Here is a 16,989-nt window from a genome sequence, read left to right on the forward strand (position 1 = left end):
CTGTGTAAAAAGAGAAAAATCCATTTTAAACACTAGAATTTGAACATAACAGAAAAAAATGCAGAAAGATTAAGCTCATAATAGGGAGAGAAATTAACATTGTGCAAGGAACATGGGGTGAGGGAAAACACTAAAAAAAAAAAAAAAAAAAAAAAGCAAGAAGAGAAACGGCTTACCACCAGCAGGATTAGCAGATCTGGATCCTTGATTATGAGAGCAGACCAAAGGACAGGCAAAAAGTGGATTAAAAGACAATAGCACAATACAGAAGGTCAGCATGCAACACAACACAAATGTCTTTGTTCACAAACATGTTAACAAATTAGCTATTTCTTCTAGGTCTCTTTCCTTTTTGTCCACTTTTGTACTTATGTTGATTTTACTCATATCATACTCTATTGGCACTGACTTCAGGTCTGTCCATGTAACATTTAGGAACCTACATGTGTCAGGTGCAGGAGATGCAGAGAAGACAAGTGTCTTGCCCTCCAGAAGCACATCTATACTCTCTAGTTCTGAGCAACCGAGAGAAGTGACTGCATCCTACTCGTTTATGTGTTACTGCCGCCTTAAGTGGTGCTGCTTACTACCTAGGAAGTGCTCAATAAACTTCAATGAATTCAAAGAAACTGCTATTAACTAGTTTCACCTGAATGTCCTATGCCAAATCCTCAAATATTAAAACATTAATTTTCACATATTTAAGTCCTCAAATATTTAAAATATGCTTGTTAACTCTTAAGGGCCCTAAATCTAATGTTAACAAAATCTACTTAGTACTCTACTGGCACTATGAATGCTAAGTATACCTACATTTGTAAAACATATAAATATGCTCATATTTACTTTCTATTAAAATAACTGTTTAAAAAATACTTAATTTATATGACTAAGCTTGAGGTCCAGCCTTGATCATTTGCTGGTGTTGTCTCCCTTCCTAGGAGGGGAATTTGGTGAGTAAAATGAAACTGAAGACTTTTAAAGTGGAGCCCCAAGACAGAGTGCAGTATTTCTATAAAACTGAGGAACGGAAGCTCTAATCATCGAGACTATAGAAAATTCCTCTGCAAGAACGTCATCTTCACCACCTGCTAAGCAGAGGAGCCAGGCTAGGGGCAGGAATCCCTGCAGAGGCCAATGGCAATAAATAGCAGACACCGAGAACTGTAAAGTACTATCCAACCTCACTCCAAGGAAGGAAATAACACTTCACAGCTAAAGAACATTTTTTATTAAATTCAATCTTAACATACTATCTCAATATGGAGTCTTGAGTATCTTTTGTCAAGAAAAATTTCTCTGCAAGAAGACCTGACTCATGACCAGAGTATCAGATCCATCTGTGACTCCAGGCATCGCTAGGGTTCAAGAGAATAACCAGAGCCTGGATATTGTTCCCAAGGTAGAAGCTGCTGGGCCACAGCTGTACAATCCATGTCGTGTTGTACGTTGTCATACGCTAGACGCGTGGGCTTCTGCTTCAGACAATCCTGGCAGGGATGTATGACTGACATTCTACTTTTCTTTCCAGAAAGGAGATATGCTTGTTTAACACGAGGCCTGGAGTTACCAGAGGGACATGGGAGTATTCACAAGGAGCCCAGAAAGACATTCTAAATACTAAGGAGAACCTAAGGTTTGGCCACAGATGGAATATTCTTGACACAAACCAGACAGCTCCTTGGGCCATGAAGGAAGCAGACACACATCTACTAGAGAGTGCTGTGCTGAGGGCCTGTGTGCAGCTCCCGGGGAAGGAGAGCCTTTCTCGGCCACACTCATCCTGCCCAGGAGAACTCGGACCCCCAGCACTACTCTACACGCGCACAGAGGGAGTGGGAGACTCAAAAGCCAAGTGTGGCTGGGGAGTGAGACACCAGGGTGGTTCCTAAAAGCGATCTGAATACATTCCTTCCATCTACGGCTGCTTTCGTGGCTGATGCTAGCAAGCCAAGTGACTCGACACGTACAGACACGCAGTAACGGAAGCGAGGGTAGCTGGGCAAAGCGGGGCCTATGCTGGCAGGAAGAGAGGAGCAGGCTGCAAATGTTAGAACAGAGGGTTAAAGGGGACAGCTGTTAATGGATTTGCTTATTACCACTCGAAAGAGAACTCCACATTAAAATAATCCCCAGGTACTGCTCTTAAATTATATCAGAGGGAGTCCTTATCGACAGGAAAATGGGTCATAGCCCAGATTTATCTCAATTTGAGATGCTTGAGGAAAGGCAGAGAAACCACATTTTAATCATTAATGCTTAATAATACAAAATTTAAATCACCTGGCAAGGAGACAAAAGTACACTTGAATACTCCATTTTGTGAGCTTACTCAACGAACATCAAGACTACTCACGGTATCTTACAGCCACACAGATGTGGTTTTCTCCTGAAGTACTGAAAATATTATAAATCTTTCAACTGTAGAGTGAGCTGATTGAACAAAACTGACACAACAGAGAGTATAAAATATACTTCTTACGCTGGGACTGTGAAACCACTTTGGCGCGACTGCGGCCTCGATTATCAGGTGTGGTGGCGACACTGGTGGCACTCCCGGAGCTCTGCCGTCTCGTGCGGATCCGACCTGGAGGATGTGCAGCAAAAACGGGGTTTCCATAATGTTTTTCTACTCAAGAACGCAACCCACACCACGAACAAGAGGCACCGACGGGGCCACCTACAGGGGGCACGGGTCTTCCTCACGAGCAGTCCTCACCCATTGCCCTGTGTGCACGCCCGTGTATTTGACCGGCACCCACAAGTTCTACAGATATGTTAGTTACTCCTGAGAGTAAGTCATGAACCCGGAAGGTGCTTCTGTTTTTGTTATTCTAGCATATTATATTTTCAGATGAGATGACAGCTATTTGAGGATCTTTCCCCCAATTTTTTACACATGACATTTTCTAGTTTATCATCTACAAACCTGTCAAATTTCCAAAAGCAGAAAATATGAGCAGTCATCATAAGAAAAATACTACAGAAAAAAGAATAAATGCAAACACACACACACACCAAAAAAACCCTTAAAACTCAGCAAGCAACAAAAGCTACAGTACCCTGGAGAATAAATAGGTTTTGACAGGTAGCAATAAACTTCTATTTTAAAGCATGTATGCCAACAAGTTTCTAGGCTGCAAAAGATGAAGAAGGCAGAATCAATATTAGGAGTACCTAGAGAAACAACCACCTAAAAATAACGCAATGTCATAGGCAGTTATGAAAAAAATTTGCTATTGTAAGTAAAGCAATCTGTTAATTCCCACTATTAAACCATGAAACCATAAAAACAAAAATGAATTCAGAAATGCAAAATCATTGATGACCAGACTAGTATGATTAGAGATTAAACTTTTTGAAATTCAGGGTTTCTTTGGTTTCAGAGGAGGCAGAAAATGTCTCTCCTGGCGTAATTCAATCAGAACGGCAGTGTGACTATTAAAATATGGAGAACAGAGGGTTGCTGGAGGGACTGTGGGAGAGAGTATGGGCTCCATGGGTAAGGGGCATTAAGGAAACTACTCCTGAAATCATCGTTGCACTATATGCTTGTATGTAAATTAAAAAAAAAAAAAAAAACATAAATAAAAAAAAAGAACAGCAGTCTGATACGGAAAACACAAACCAATGGAACTCACGTTGGCATCTTACATTGTTCAAAACCACTTCTACCTCATCATCGGAGAAAGCTTGCAGAACAGTAATCCAGAAAAACAAACCCTAAGGCTTGAACAAGGTTCAAGAAGGGAGGGGAGGAGCAATAAAAGTACTACATTAAGAAAAAAAAATTGAAACTAGAAGGAATCCATGGCTTTTAACAGCAGTTTAAGTAAAAACACACAAATTCTAGAAACTGTACTAACAGCTATTAGATGGTATTATATTAAGAGCTGTATGTATGTGAACTCGGAATCCTCATAAGAACATATCATTATTCCCATTTTACAGATGAGGAAACCGAGAAATGGGGATTAATTAATTTGCCTAAGGTCACACCACTAGTTTGGCTACCTATGCCTGCCTGGCCAACTGGCTGGCCAACCTGAGTGAGGAAGTAACCACACTGAATCAAGGTGGTCACCAAGGCAAAGTCAACATGAAAACCAACTGAATCTCACTTCCTATTTCAAATTTACTACAAAATATTTAGGTCACAAAAACATATTTTAAGTGAACATCCATACCCATTCAGCTTAAAACACAGAAATCTTTGCTAGTGTCCCTGTACCCCCTACCTTCTTCCAACATTTGGTAACCTGATCCTAAACCTAGCATTCATCATCCTCTAGCATTTCTTTAAACTTTTAATACATTTAGTTGCATAACCAAGCAACAGATGGCATCATTTTATATATTAAAATGCTTTTAATTATATCATAAGGTATGTATGTTTCTAAAACTTACTGTTTCGCTTAACATTTTATTTGTGAGGTCACTTATGGAATTGATTCTTCTGTAGGAGGTACAGGAAAGATCCACTTTTTTTTTTCCATATTACTAACCAGTGTCCAAATGAACTTTCTTACCCCCTTTCTTACTGACCTACAAAGCTGTCTTTGTCATTTGCCAAGTACTTAAAATACATGTGTGGACTTGTTTCTCAATTCTCTAGTCTGTCCCATTGATGTGCGTGTCTACACCAGTAAACATCACAATGTTAGTATTAGCTTTAAAAAAAAAAAAAAAATCTTGCTAATTGGCAGAGAAAATCAACCCACTTTGTCCTAAGGCCCTTTGCTCTCTTCCAAGTGCTTATAAAGATACAGGTTAAAATGGCCTCTGTTGAAATCTTAACTGGCATTATGTGGAATGCAAGGTTAATTTGGGGAGGAAAGGAGACAGCTTTATGATATTGATATTTCTGTTTTTTTTCCTTTACTTATTTCACTTTAAGGTCTTCCTCAATTTTTACAGACTTATTCAAAGGTGCCTTATTTTGATGACACATAAATATGTTATTAAATTAGATTTTCTAACTCCTTGACAAATATGAATTAATCTTTGTATTTTGATCTTAATTCTGGGAACCCTGCTAAACTTGTGTTAATTCTACTAACTTGTACATAGATCATTTGGGGTTATCTAAATAGAACACCATCTACAAATAAGACTTCAGTTTTTTCCCCTTAAAACTCTACCCCTTCATTTCTCTGCCTTTATCCTGCTGTCTTAGGACATGTTGTCCACGCCCACATGGGTAGGATTTGTTCCTTTAAGCCACATTAAAAAAAAAAATCTGGAATTTCACAAAAAGTATGGTATTTCAACATGCTAAGAAAACTCCTTTCTATTCCTAATTGCTAAGAATTTGCCAAAATGTTTGTAATTTTTTTTTTTTTTTGATGCTTTCCCTGCATCTTCTGAGATAAAAGGATTCTCCTAAATGTGCTGAGCTCCATCAGGAAGTTTCTAAGCTCTGAAACCTGAGCTAAACCCCCACACTCACGATGTACACACTCACATACACAAGATGTCTTGACTGTACCTTCTCTGGTTTATTACTAAAGGCTGCATTAAATGAGTGAAGAAGTATTCCCACTTTTTCTTCTCAGAATTTATGGAAGACTGTGATTCTCCAATGCCTCATACAATTTGCATTTCTTTATCCTGTCAAGTGAATGTTTAATTCCTATTTAACTTATACTCTTATCTTTATTATTTCCTTCCTACTCTCCTTTGGGTTTATTCTATTCTTTTTCTAACAAATTGGAAAGAAACTCCTAAATCAGTCTCTCTTCGAATATAACCTTAAGGCTATGAATATTCCTCCAAGTACTGCTTTTGCTTCATTCCGTAAGGACTGATATAGTTCAACATAATATGTTGCTTTAAAAAAACACATTACTAGATCTTATTTGCTAATGCTTTGCTTTGGAAAAATAAATTGGATCCATATTTCACATTCACACTTTACACTAAGAAAAACAGCAAATGAACCTGAGATTAAAATGTAAAACATGAAACCATAAAAGTTCTAAAAGAAAACATGGGAGAAATCCTTTGTGATTTGCAGTGGAAAAGTCCATTCTAGCTATGAAAGCCATTAGAATCAAAGATAGGTAAATCTGACTACTTATTTTGTAAAACCTCAACATGACAAGAAGAAAATGATGAGCAAGTTAAATTGGGAAAAATTATTTGCAATTCATATTACAAAGGGTTAATTTCTTTAACGTATAAAAAGTTGTAAGACGTCCACCAACCAGTAGTGTGCTGGTAAATGTGTAACAATTGGCTGTGGGAGAGGATTCCTCACTGATTTGTGTTTTCCAATTTCCCTGATGTCAATATTCCCAGGCCAAGTTCAGGCTACTGACATGAAATCACCCAGATTACAAAATGCCTGAAAATTTAACAATTAGCTGTCATGAACAAGTTCAAGACAGCTCCAGCACACCACTGGCACAACCCAATATAGAATGGACAAAGTCTAGGAACAGACAGTTAACAGGCAATAGAAATGGCTCTTAAGTGTATGAAATATTGTTCAGGCTCACTCGTAAGAAAACAAAATTAAAATGACACTGAGAATGCCATTTATTGCCTATCAGACTGGCAAAAATCTAAGAATATGCTAATATTCTGGTGTGTAAAAATAGAGGCACTCTCCTTCATTGAGGAGTGGAAATTAATGCGGCCCCTACAGAAAACTACTTGGCAATATCTGTCACAATTACAAATGCATGTGCTTCCTAATCCAGTAATTCCACTTTTGGCAAATAATCCTATCAAATATGCTTGCAAACATGCAAAAGGATGTATATAAAAGTTTATTCATGGCAATGTTACTTGTAATAGCAGAAGTCTGGAGGTAACTCCAATGTCGGTCAATAGGTAACTGGCTATTAGATAACTGGCAATAGGTAACTGGCAGAATGCAGTACAGTGGTAATCAAGAATGACGAGGTCCTCTCTAATATGGAAAGTCCTCTCTAATATGAAGATACATAAGTGAAAATGCAGAATAGTAAATATGCTACCTTTCTTGTTTTAAAAGGAGAAAATACGATTTTTGTATTGCTTCTATATGCAAAGAAACTCAACAAAAATGAAACTACAAGTTGTAAGACTAGGGTTGAAGGGAAAGACGTGATAACTAGGCAAATGAAAGGATGGGAGGGAGACTTTTAACTGTGTACCTCTTGCTATTTTCTGGGTTTTGAACCATATAAATGTATTACCTATTAGAAATTTATATTTTTACATATCGCTCACTCCAAAGGAGAATTTGCAAATGTTTTCTTTATATATTTGTAGGCTATTTTTATTAGGCCCATAAAAACAGGATAATTACCTCTTTGCCACTTACTCATTTTTTATTACATAGCAATCCACCTTTGTAAAGGTTTTGCTTTATTTTCTGTTATTAATAGATCAACAGCTTTCTTTTACGTATTTCTTATTCTTTGTCTTTTACTCTATCTGCAGCCTTGTATTTTAGATTTGTTCCTTTAATTATCACATAGCTGGATCTTTAAAAACAATCAAGTTGGGATGCCTGAGTGGCTCAGTCGGTTAAGCATCTGACTTCAGCTCACGTCATGATCTTGTGGTCCGTGAGTTCGAGCCCCGCGTCGGGCTCTGTGCTGACAGCTCAGAGCCTGGAGCCTGCTTCGGATTCTGTGTCTCCCTCTCTGTCTGCCCCTCCCCTGATCATGCTCTGTCTCTCTCTCTTAAAAATAAATAAACATTAAAAAAATTTTTTTTCAAGTGAATAAAATAAAAAAATCCAGCCTGGGGTGCCTGGGTGGCTCAGTCAGTTAAGCGGCTGACTTTGGTTCAGGTCATGATCTCACAGTTTGTGCGTTTGAGCCCTGCATCAGGCTCTCTGCTGTCAGTGCTGAGCCCACTTCAGATCCTGTCCCCGTTTCTCTCTGCCCCTCCCCTGTCTGCACACACACTCTCTCTCAAAAATAAACATTTAAAACAACAACAACAACAACAACAACAACTGAGTCTAACAAACCTTCTATTTTAACTGGAAAGTTTAGCTGATCTGAGCTTATTTTTACTATTTTATATGCATGGTTACTTGTTTTGATTTTTCATTTTCCTTTAAGTCTGTTGTTTCCTTCTTTTGCCTTAATTAAAAAAATTTTTTTTATGTTTATTTAGTTCTGAGAGAGACAGAGTACGAGCTGGGGGAGGGACAGAGAGAGAGGGAGACACAGAATCTGAAACAGGCTCAGCTCAGAGCCTGACACAGGGCTCGAACTCACAAGCTGTGAGATCACAACCTAAGCTGAAGTCAGACGCTCAACCGACTGAGCCACCCAGGCTCCCCATCTTTTGTCTTAATTTTTTAAGGATATGATTTACTATCTCCTAAGATAATGGTCTCATAGATTAAAATAACATTACTAAAAACACAACTTCAATTAAATCATACTTTTGGGGAGATGGGAGTTTTAAAAGCCGTCCCTTTTCAAATTAAACTTTTTACTTTGAGGCAATTGTAGCCTCACATGCAGCTATAAAATGGAATACAAAAAGAGCCCGTGTGCTCTTGGCCCAGTTTCCCGCCATGGTAGCATCTTGCAAAACTGCGGGGGACAATCAGAAGCAGGACATGGACAGTGACATGCTCCATCCATCTCACCCAGATGTTCCCAGTTTTATTTGTATGTAAACCCTGGCTTTCTTTTGTGGGTAGTCTCTTGGTCCCTCTGGCTGCTTCTATTACCTTCTTCCTCAAGCTGTGGTGTCACCATCTGCCTTGCTTGGGATTTGCTGGGTTATGTGAGTCTATGGTTTAGTGTCTTTCACCGATTCTGAAGAACTCTCAGCTACCACCTCTTCAGATGCCTCTGTCCCGTTCTCTGTTAAATGTCTTTACTGTCTTCCACGTGACTTGATGTCTCTGTCACATTTCACAACTCTCCCCTTCTGCACTGTGCTCTGGACAGCACTTCCTGTCTTGAGTTCAGGAGTTCTCCCTTCATCTACATGGATTCTGCTGCTCAACTTATCCACTGAGTTGTTAGTTTTAACAGTTTACTATATTTTCATTTTCAGAAGACCCAACTGTTCTTCAAAACCTACTTGGTCATTCTTTATAGTCTACAGCTCCTTTTGCTTGTCTTTCCAGATTTTATTTCGTGAAATGAAAGGATTCCTTTTCTTGGAACCTTATAGGAATTCTTTAAGATCCAGATTGAAGTTGAATTCTTCCAAGGAGGATTAATGTTTGCTCCTGCTAGTGTCCTGTGGACACAAGCAATCCACAGCCACTTTAATATCATTTATCTATTTGGGTTTTTCGGATCACAAAGACCACAGTGTAAATTCTGATCAAAAAACTGTGTGAAGGTGTAATTTATGGTTGCAAATTATCAGGGAAGATTACTTTCCCCCCGTACCCAGTATAAAGGTTGAGTTAACTTCCTGGACACCAGTGATGATCAGGTCTTGGGTCTGTCCTTCACCTCCTGTCCTCCCATGTCCTGCATACCCATTTCAGGAAATGCCCCAAATCTCTGACATTCAGTCAAAGACCTCAGGGTACAAGCCAGCTTGGACCCTCACCTGCTAGGGTTTCTGTTTCTGCTTAGGTCTGGGGATTCACTGTTTTTATTCCATATCAGTGATGTGTCCTCAACAAGGAGGATCGTTCAGACTACTCAATTCTACATAATGCTAAAAAAAAATTTCTTATTTCTCTTAAACATTTAATTATTTCATATTACATAAAAGGTCCTTAAGTCTTGAAGGACTGAATATGTTTGTATTCTTGGGGCGCCTGTGTGGCTCAGTCAGTTGAGTGCCTGGCTTTGGCTCAGGTCAGTCTGTGGGTTCGAGCCCCGCATCGGGCTCTGTGCTGACAGCTCAGAGCTTGGAGCCTGCTTTGGATTCTGTATCTCCCTCTCTCTCTGCCCCTCTCCCTTTCATACTCTGTTTCCCTCTCTCTCTCAAAAATATATAAACATTAAGAAAAAAAAATTTTTTTATGGGTAAGGGGCACTAAAGAATCTACTCCTGAAATCATTGTTGCACTATATACTAATTTGGATGTAAATTTAAAAAAATAAAAAATTAAATTAAAAAAAATTTTGTTTTAAGTATGTTTGTATTCTTTTTCTCTGCTGCTTCTCACTCATTATAGATGCACTTATAGCTTAAGAGCTCACACTTGGCAGGTTTTAATCTGTGGGAACCCCAAGGAACCAGATTTGAGGGTCTTCCTCTGTAGAAGTTCACTGCTCCTGTCAGGCGCCCTTGAGGGCTAGAAACGCAGACCACTTTACTTCATCAGACACCACAGATAATAAAAACTGAAGGTACAGCTTGCAGGAGAACAGAGCTCAGTTACAAATTGGGGGGCTGTTTTTTTTCCCCTACCTAAAGCAGAGTCAAGAGCTACCGTGTCAACCTGAAGATAAAGAGGTTTTGCTCCTAGCCCACCTTGTCATGGATTTATAGCACCTTGACAATGCTGCCTTGACATCAACCTTACCTGTCACCTGGGGGAACACAGCGGCTTGATTCCATCTGCCCCAGGGACTCACATGAGTCACTAAGACCTCAGGGCACCCTTAAAATCAATTTCAGGGAATTAAAAGGGCCTTTTTTGTGTTGTATTCAGATACAGATTTCTTTTGTAAAGAGAAGGCTGTCGGTTCGTTTGGTTCACTGTATTAATTGATGGTATTATAAAGATGATACAAAATACCCTTTGGTCTTTAAGAAAAACAAAGTCTATTCAATAAATGCAACGTAGAGTAAAACTATACTTCACTTCTACATTATGACCTGCTATTGACATTCATGTTCATTCATACTGTGTTATGACAGAGACAGAGAGTGAATAGACATGGAAGAAAAATAATGTAAAATAAACAGAAATAAGAGATAGAGGCACCCAGGTGCCTCAGTCAGTCCATCATCCGGCTCTTGATTTCAGCTCAGGTCATGAACCCAGGGTTGTGGGATCAAGCCCCGTGTTGGGCTCTGTGCTGAGCATGAAGCCTGGTTGAGATTCCCTCTCCCTCTCTCTCTCTCTCCCTCTCTCTCTCTCGCTCTTTCTCCTCTGTGTGTGTGTGTGTGTGTGTGTGTGTGTGTGTATGTGTCTGCCCCTCTCCCTCTCCTGCACTCTCTCTAAAATAAAATAATAAGAATAATAATTTTAAATAAAATGAAAAAGAAGAGTTTAATAGAGAACTGTCCAACAGAAAAAAAGTTCTGGAGCTGGACAACAAACAAACTCACCCACCCCAAGAAAAGCAGACCTAGAAGAAAACAAAGAATTGGAGGAGGACAGCCTTTGACTTTCATGGAATATGTGAAACAGAACAGCCATACTGAGTGGCTTTTTAATAAAGCTGCTGGAGAATTCCTTTCCATCACACTTCCATTCTTCCAGAAGAGCCCTCAAAATGGGAAACAAAACCTGTGCACCCGGTTTAACTTGCAGGCATGGTTTTCCTACATTTAGTCCAAGGCAATTAAACAATCATGATCGGGGCGGGGGCGGGGGGGCAGTCTGTGTGGCTTAGTTGGTTGGGACTCCGACTCCTGATTTCAGCTCAAGTCGTGATTTCACGGATTGTGAGATGGAGCCCCGTGTCCGTGTGCACTCTGAGCACAGAGCCTGCTTGGGATTCTCTCTCACCCTGCTTGCTTGCGTGCACTTCACACACGCTCTTCCTCAAAGTAAACAAACATTTAAAAAAAAAAAATCACCTATCAGATAGTCTCATGTCACTAGGGTTTCTGTCCCCCTTATGATAGTTGCAAAATTCCAGGCAATTCTCAATTTAGAGGTTATCCAGATTGAAAGGTCTTCTAGGTAAATCTCCATCATCACACAGGGGCATTCTGGCATATGTGTCCATTTTACAACTCACAGCTTCCAGGCATAATTAAACCGACCTCAACTTGTTCATAAGTGGTATTTTTGATAAAATCAAAATTTGGGAAGTTGACCACTTCGAAATTCTCTTACCTACAAGCACTTCTCCCAAAGGAACAACTCTCCTCATATTTTTTACCGATAAAACTAAAAGAATCTTAGCGCTCTTTTACTCCAATAGACAAACACATATTTTTTTCATTGTGTAAAAAAGCCAATCACTTGGAAGTCAGAGTTCTTGGGATAAATATATAAGCGATACCAAATGTTTGATTTCCCAATGAAACTGAACTAAAATTTAAAGTCCCTTTCCTAAAGAGCAAACAAGGCTACATCGCTTTTATTCCATAATCTTAAAATCACTGGTAGTTAAGCATGGCCTTGGACTTAATAACATAGGATCATCTATCCTCTGAAACGATCAAGAAGTCATCAGCTCCCACTCATTGGAGCCATTAGAGCCTGGTAACTTTTCATTTAAAGGTATGTGTTCTGGGAAAAAAAATATGAACAAGGCATTTCCTAAGTACAATAGCTAAAACAAAAAGGCCCCCCAAAACCCAAAAACAAACAACCACAAAAAACAGTAGTAGATGGGAATGTACTCATTTACCACAAGTGTAGCATCTCATCACAGACTCATCCCACGAGCACCAAAACCAATGACATGAATGCTTCTTTCTAAAATCCCCCAGATTATTCAAACGTGACGGGGAAATAAACTTTTGTCCAGAAGATGAGGTTCTGTGGGCTCTTCCCCAAAAATGTTTTCTGACTAGTTATAAACGTGAGAAAGGCTACTTGATGTGTATGATTAAAAAAAAAACTCCCAAGTAGATGTATTTTTCTCCATTCCCATACTAACAAAGTTGCCGGAATTCAAATGCATTATCTGAATTTTGAATTTAGAGCATCTAACTATTGATTCCAAGTCATAGCTTTGTCCTAATGATGAAAGCACTTGTCCCTTCCTGCTCTGGGAGCTAGACAGGAAAATAATTTCATAGGCTTATTAACAAATTTTAAAAAGGACTGCAATGATTCTAAAAGTTCAGATAGGAAACTCAGGCCCAGCGTGATATTTACTGCTGCCTTTTTCTAATATCTGTGTGCACATCTTTTGAGAACCACCACTAGGCCTCACTGCTCAAACAGCCAGGGCGTCTGTAGCGCTGGAGTCTGCGGCCCACCAGCACTGTGTCCTTTCCGTCTCACAGGCACTCCAAGCCCGAGGCACTGATGTCTGGCTCTCAACAGCCTGCACAGCCCTGGGACACAGAGAGAAAGGCTCACCGGCTCCCCTCACTAAGCTTGTCTTCCGTCAGATTCGTCTACAACGAAGGGACCCATCTCCTTCTCCCACTTCTACCGGAAGGGGAACCAGAAGGAGACTCCTCGTTCTTGGTCTCCTGCACAATAACGGAGTAGGTAATCTTCTGACCTTGCTCTGCACTGGTAAGAAGAAAACTGATACAAAGAAATAAAAGTGAAAAATTCCCAGCGCTGGGGAGAACAGCAGGCTGATTTCAAGTCTTATCACACAGGCATATAAAATTAGAGCATCTGGAAAAAAAATACAACCCCCTTGGAACATCTTCACTTTCCACTTCATCTACATTACAGAATTCCACTCTCCGCCTCTCTTCCACCTAGGCCGAGGAAATACGTATGATCATGTCGCTGGGAAGGAGAAATGTAAGATCACTCGTTACAGGCTAAAAAATGCAGTCACCGCCAGCCCTCTGTCGTCTGCTCTCACAAAGGAAGTCCTCACTGTGACATAGGCTTCTTGTCCACTTTCACCTGGGAAACTTTTCACCTCACACACTTGTCCAACCCAAAGAACCACCACTGACTGGGGCTTACTTCTGAAAATTCAGATTCTGTTGCCCCTTCCAAACTTGATCCGAATTTTCAGGGGGAAGGACCCAGGACTCTGTTTCTTTAGTACGTTGCAGGTAATTTTTATGAGGTAAGTTTGAAGAACACTGACCTTGGGACTATGCCCATCTTTAAAAAAATTCCATTCCAAGTTTTTCCTTTATGAGTCCCTGAAGAAGTAGTGTATTGATTAAAAGTGCTCTGAGCTGCACACATAAGGATAAAAGCCAGCCCACTGCAGGCTAGCCTTTTGGAGCTGCTAAATAAGGTATGACAGTAAACTAGCAACTGCTAAGTGTTAAATCTCAGGCTGAGGGTTGGTGGGCCTAAGCCACTATCTTAAGCACATGAGGTTCCTCTAAATTTCAATGATTTGAGGCATTATCCTGCTCTCCGGGTAGAGGCTGCACAAAAGGGACGGTCTAGCCTAGCATGTGCTAATCCAAGAGCTATACAGGCCAAAATGGTTATGTCTTAAAGTCAAAAGACAATGCAAAATCAGGAGAAAACTTCCAGAGAATGGCATAAAAAGAAACCAAAGGGGATCTGGATGTGTGTGTTTCGTTCACCATGCCAGAGCCCGTGTGGAGCGCAGAACGTGACACATTTAATACATGGAAGGCATTTAATACACGGTTGATGAGGGGAAGACTGAGGGTCAACGAATGAACAGGTATGTGTCAGTGATACAAATAAAAATGACATCACGTGACTCAGTAGCATCTATAGGAAAGAGAAAAGTTATTTTTTAAAAATTTCGATCAATTACCTGGTAGAAAACCTTTACCGGCCTTTTAACCTAAGTAAATGACACTGAATTTATTTTCAAAACAGGAGAGGCCCACAGAAGCACAAAGGTAAAGAGAGGAAGAAAGAGAAGGGAACGAAAGCTGCGAAGGGGGTGCTTCGGGAATACCAAGATCTGAGAGCAGTAGCCCCCGGGCACGGCAGCACCCAGCACCCGGACAAGGCTCCTCCCTGGGGCAGGCCGGGCGCTGGAAACCATGGACAGCACACAAGTGACAGATTCACCAGAACCACGACAGGACAAGGAGGGTGAGGAGAACTCAGGTAGGGGGAAGGCAGAGAAGCAGGGAGACAGAATGAAGAAGAGCGGAGGGAGCGTGCAATGCGTCATGCAGGGACCTCGGTGGGGGCGAGTGGGCACCAGGCAACACTCAGTGAGCACAGAGGACGGGTGAAGGCGAGACACACCCCAGTCACAGAAACAAACCGCTTACCCTCCGCTTTAGTGGAAGTACCGTCTTTAAGCAAATTAAAAAACAAGGGAGGGGATAACAGGGAACAGTTAGTAACATTAAAAAAAAAAAAAAAATTAAAAAGCAGAATGTTATTAGCTACTAAAAAAGCAGAAGTACAATTTAAAATAAAATCAAAAAAGAAACAAGTTCAACAGCAAAGCAGATTCTGAAGCAAGTACGTGTGCCTCCGATTAACATCGGCTTAGAATGTTGCTTTTGCTTTTGGAAAACAAGCTAAAAAATGTCAACCCAGGGTAGCGCCTCAGTTGATACACTGTTGGGCTTTTGTTTTAGCCAACCCTCATCCTCTCAGAGTTTCTTTTTCTTAGAACCAAGTACCAGCAGAATAAGGGGGGGAAACCAAAAGCTAAAGTACTGAAGAGTCCCCCAAAGAACAGAGGCAGATAGGAAGCTGAGAGAAGCTAGCTCTAGCAATGACGCCTACCCAACTACACGGTGAGCGGCAGAAGCTGTACAGCAGGGTACCTGAGTCATGGCCTACGGACTCCATATCTTCCCTCATGTGTCTGGACTCTAGAAGTTCGGAAAAGGATCGTCAGCTTTAATGCTACACTTCCGCACGGATATAATGTGCCGACCTAAGTAGTCATCGTTAACAATTTCTCAGTAGGATTATGCTCAACTTCCCAGGTTTTTTGTTGTGTTGTGGTTTTGGACACGAAGCAAGTGGAGGCAGGGTTCTCGGAAATGCTGAGAGAGTGGGAATATTCCGGTCCTGTTACCTGAAGAGCTAATGCTGGGCTGAAAATGTATCCTCAGTTGCTTGTAAAAGGTCCATTTGTATCGTCAGACCGAAAGACCTGGGTGCTTTTGCTAGCACTGAGGGAAGTCTACATGGTCCATATTAAAATATCCAAGGTATGCACAAAAAAACAAAGACTACAGAGTCCTCTAAAAGACAGTTTTTACTCAAGTTCTCAAGCAGCGAAACAGATACTAACTACAGATACTCAAGGTGGATCAAATGTATTGAACCACGGGTACATATTTAAAAACGGAACTCAAATGAACAGAGCTACCCCACCCTGGGAGAGAGCTGTTCTGACGTCCCCCTTACTGGATGACTACGTACCAACCTAATGTCATAAACACTCCAATGTAATATTACAGTAGTGAAGCGATGGGCAGGGAGAGCACTTACTGGGCTTCTTTCCAATCAAAAGTACCCGTGTTTGAGGGGTTTGCCGAGAGAAAACAAGACCAACTTAACAAACATTCCAGAACACACTCCTTTCACGTTCTCACGTGCTTAGCACAATCCGTTTTTTTCACCTTACGGGGTAATCGCTTACAAAGGACTTTTATTAAATTATTTAATTTATCCCTCTCGTGTGTCTGAGCTGGGTGACGATCTCCACAACTAATTAGGTAGAGAAACCAGATGCAGAGACTGCATGGCCTGTTCAAGGTCAGCAAGCTAATAAACGGCAGCCCAGTAATCTCCCCTTGGTGCTCTAGCCTGGGACTCCGTGCTCGGAACACCTTGAGAACGTCAGTTTTGGAACAGACTTTGGAATCGGTTTGTGAACCAATTCAGTCTCAATGTTTCATGAAATTTTAATTGTATGTAGTCAGTCTCCACCAGAGTCCCCAGGTTCTGGCTTGAACGACTTTGCTCTAACAAAAATAACATGAAGTCAACTATCAGCCCTACACACAGGTGTTCATTTGCTGAAAAAACTGAGAAACTGACCTACCATTCTGCCAGATATAAATTTAATAATGTTTCAAAAGGTCCTTTGGGCTATTGTTAAGAGTAGGTACAGTCTCCTCCTGGCACTCTTCTGAGGAATATGGTTACGCTGGCCAGTAAGTCCACCACATTTCTCTAGAGATGCCCCTTGCTCTCGCCCCCCAATCCTGCACCTCGGCCACTCCGGTCAGATTCCCGAACTGGGAAATACCGAATCACAGTGACTGTCTTCAGCGAATCCCTCAGGAAACCGTTCTGGCTCTGCCCCACCCACGTCATGA

General features: G+C 40.7%; 1 protein-coding gene across 1 annotated transcript in view; it reads right to left on the reverse strand.

Moving 5' to 3' along the window:
* CLASP1 (cytoplasmic linker associated protein 1) overlaps nucleotides 1-16,989 on the reverse strand; it is a 272,017-nt gene that overhangs the window by 86,537 nt on the left and 168,491 nt on the right. The window contains exons 20-21 of the mRNA XM_049616225.1: nucleotides 2,483-2,587; nucleotides 177-203 (exon numbers count right to left, since the gene is read on the reverse strand). Coding sequence (XP_049472182.1) covers nucleotides 177-203; nucleotides 2,483-2,587 — 132 coding nt within the window. The remainder of the gene's footprint in view (nucleotides 1-176; nucleotides 204-2,482; nucleotides 2,588-16,989) is intronic.

Source organism: Panthera uncia, assembly GCF_023721935.1.
Source record: "Panthera uncia isolate 11264 chromosome C1 unlocalized genomic scaffold, Puncia_PCG_1.0 HiC_scaffold_3, whole genome shotgun sequence".
Taxonomy (NCBI): domain Eukaryota; kingdom Metazoa; phylum Chordata; class Mammalia; order Carnivora; family Felidae; genus Panthera; species Panthera uncia.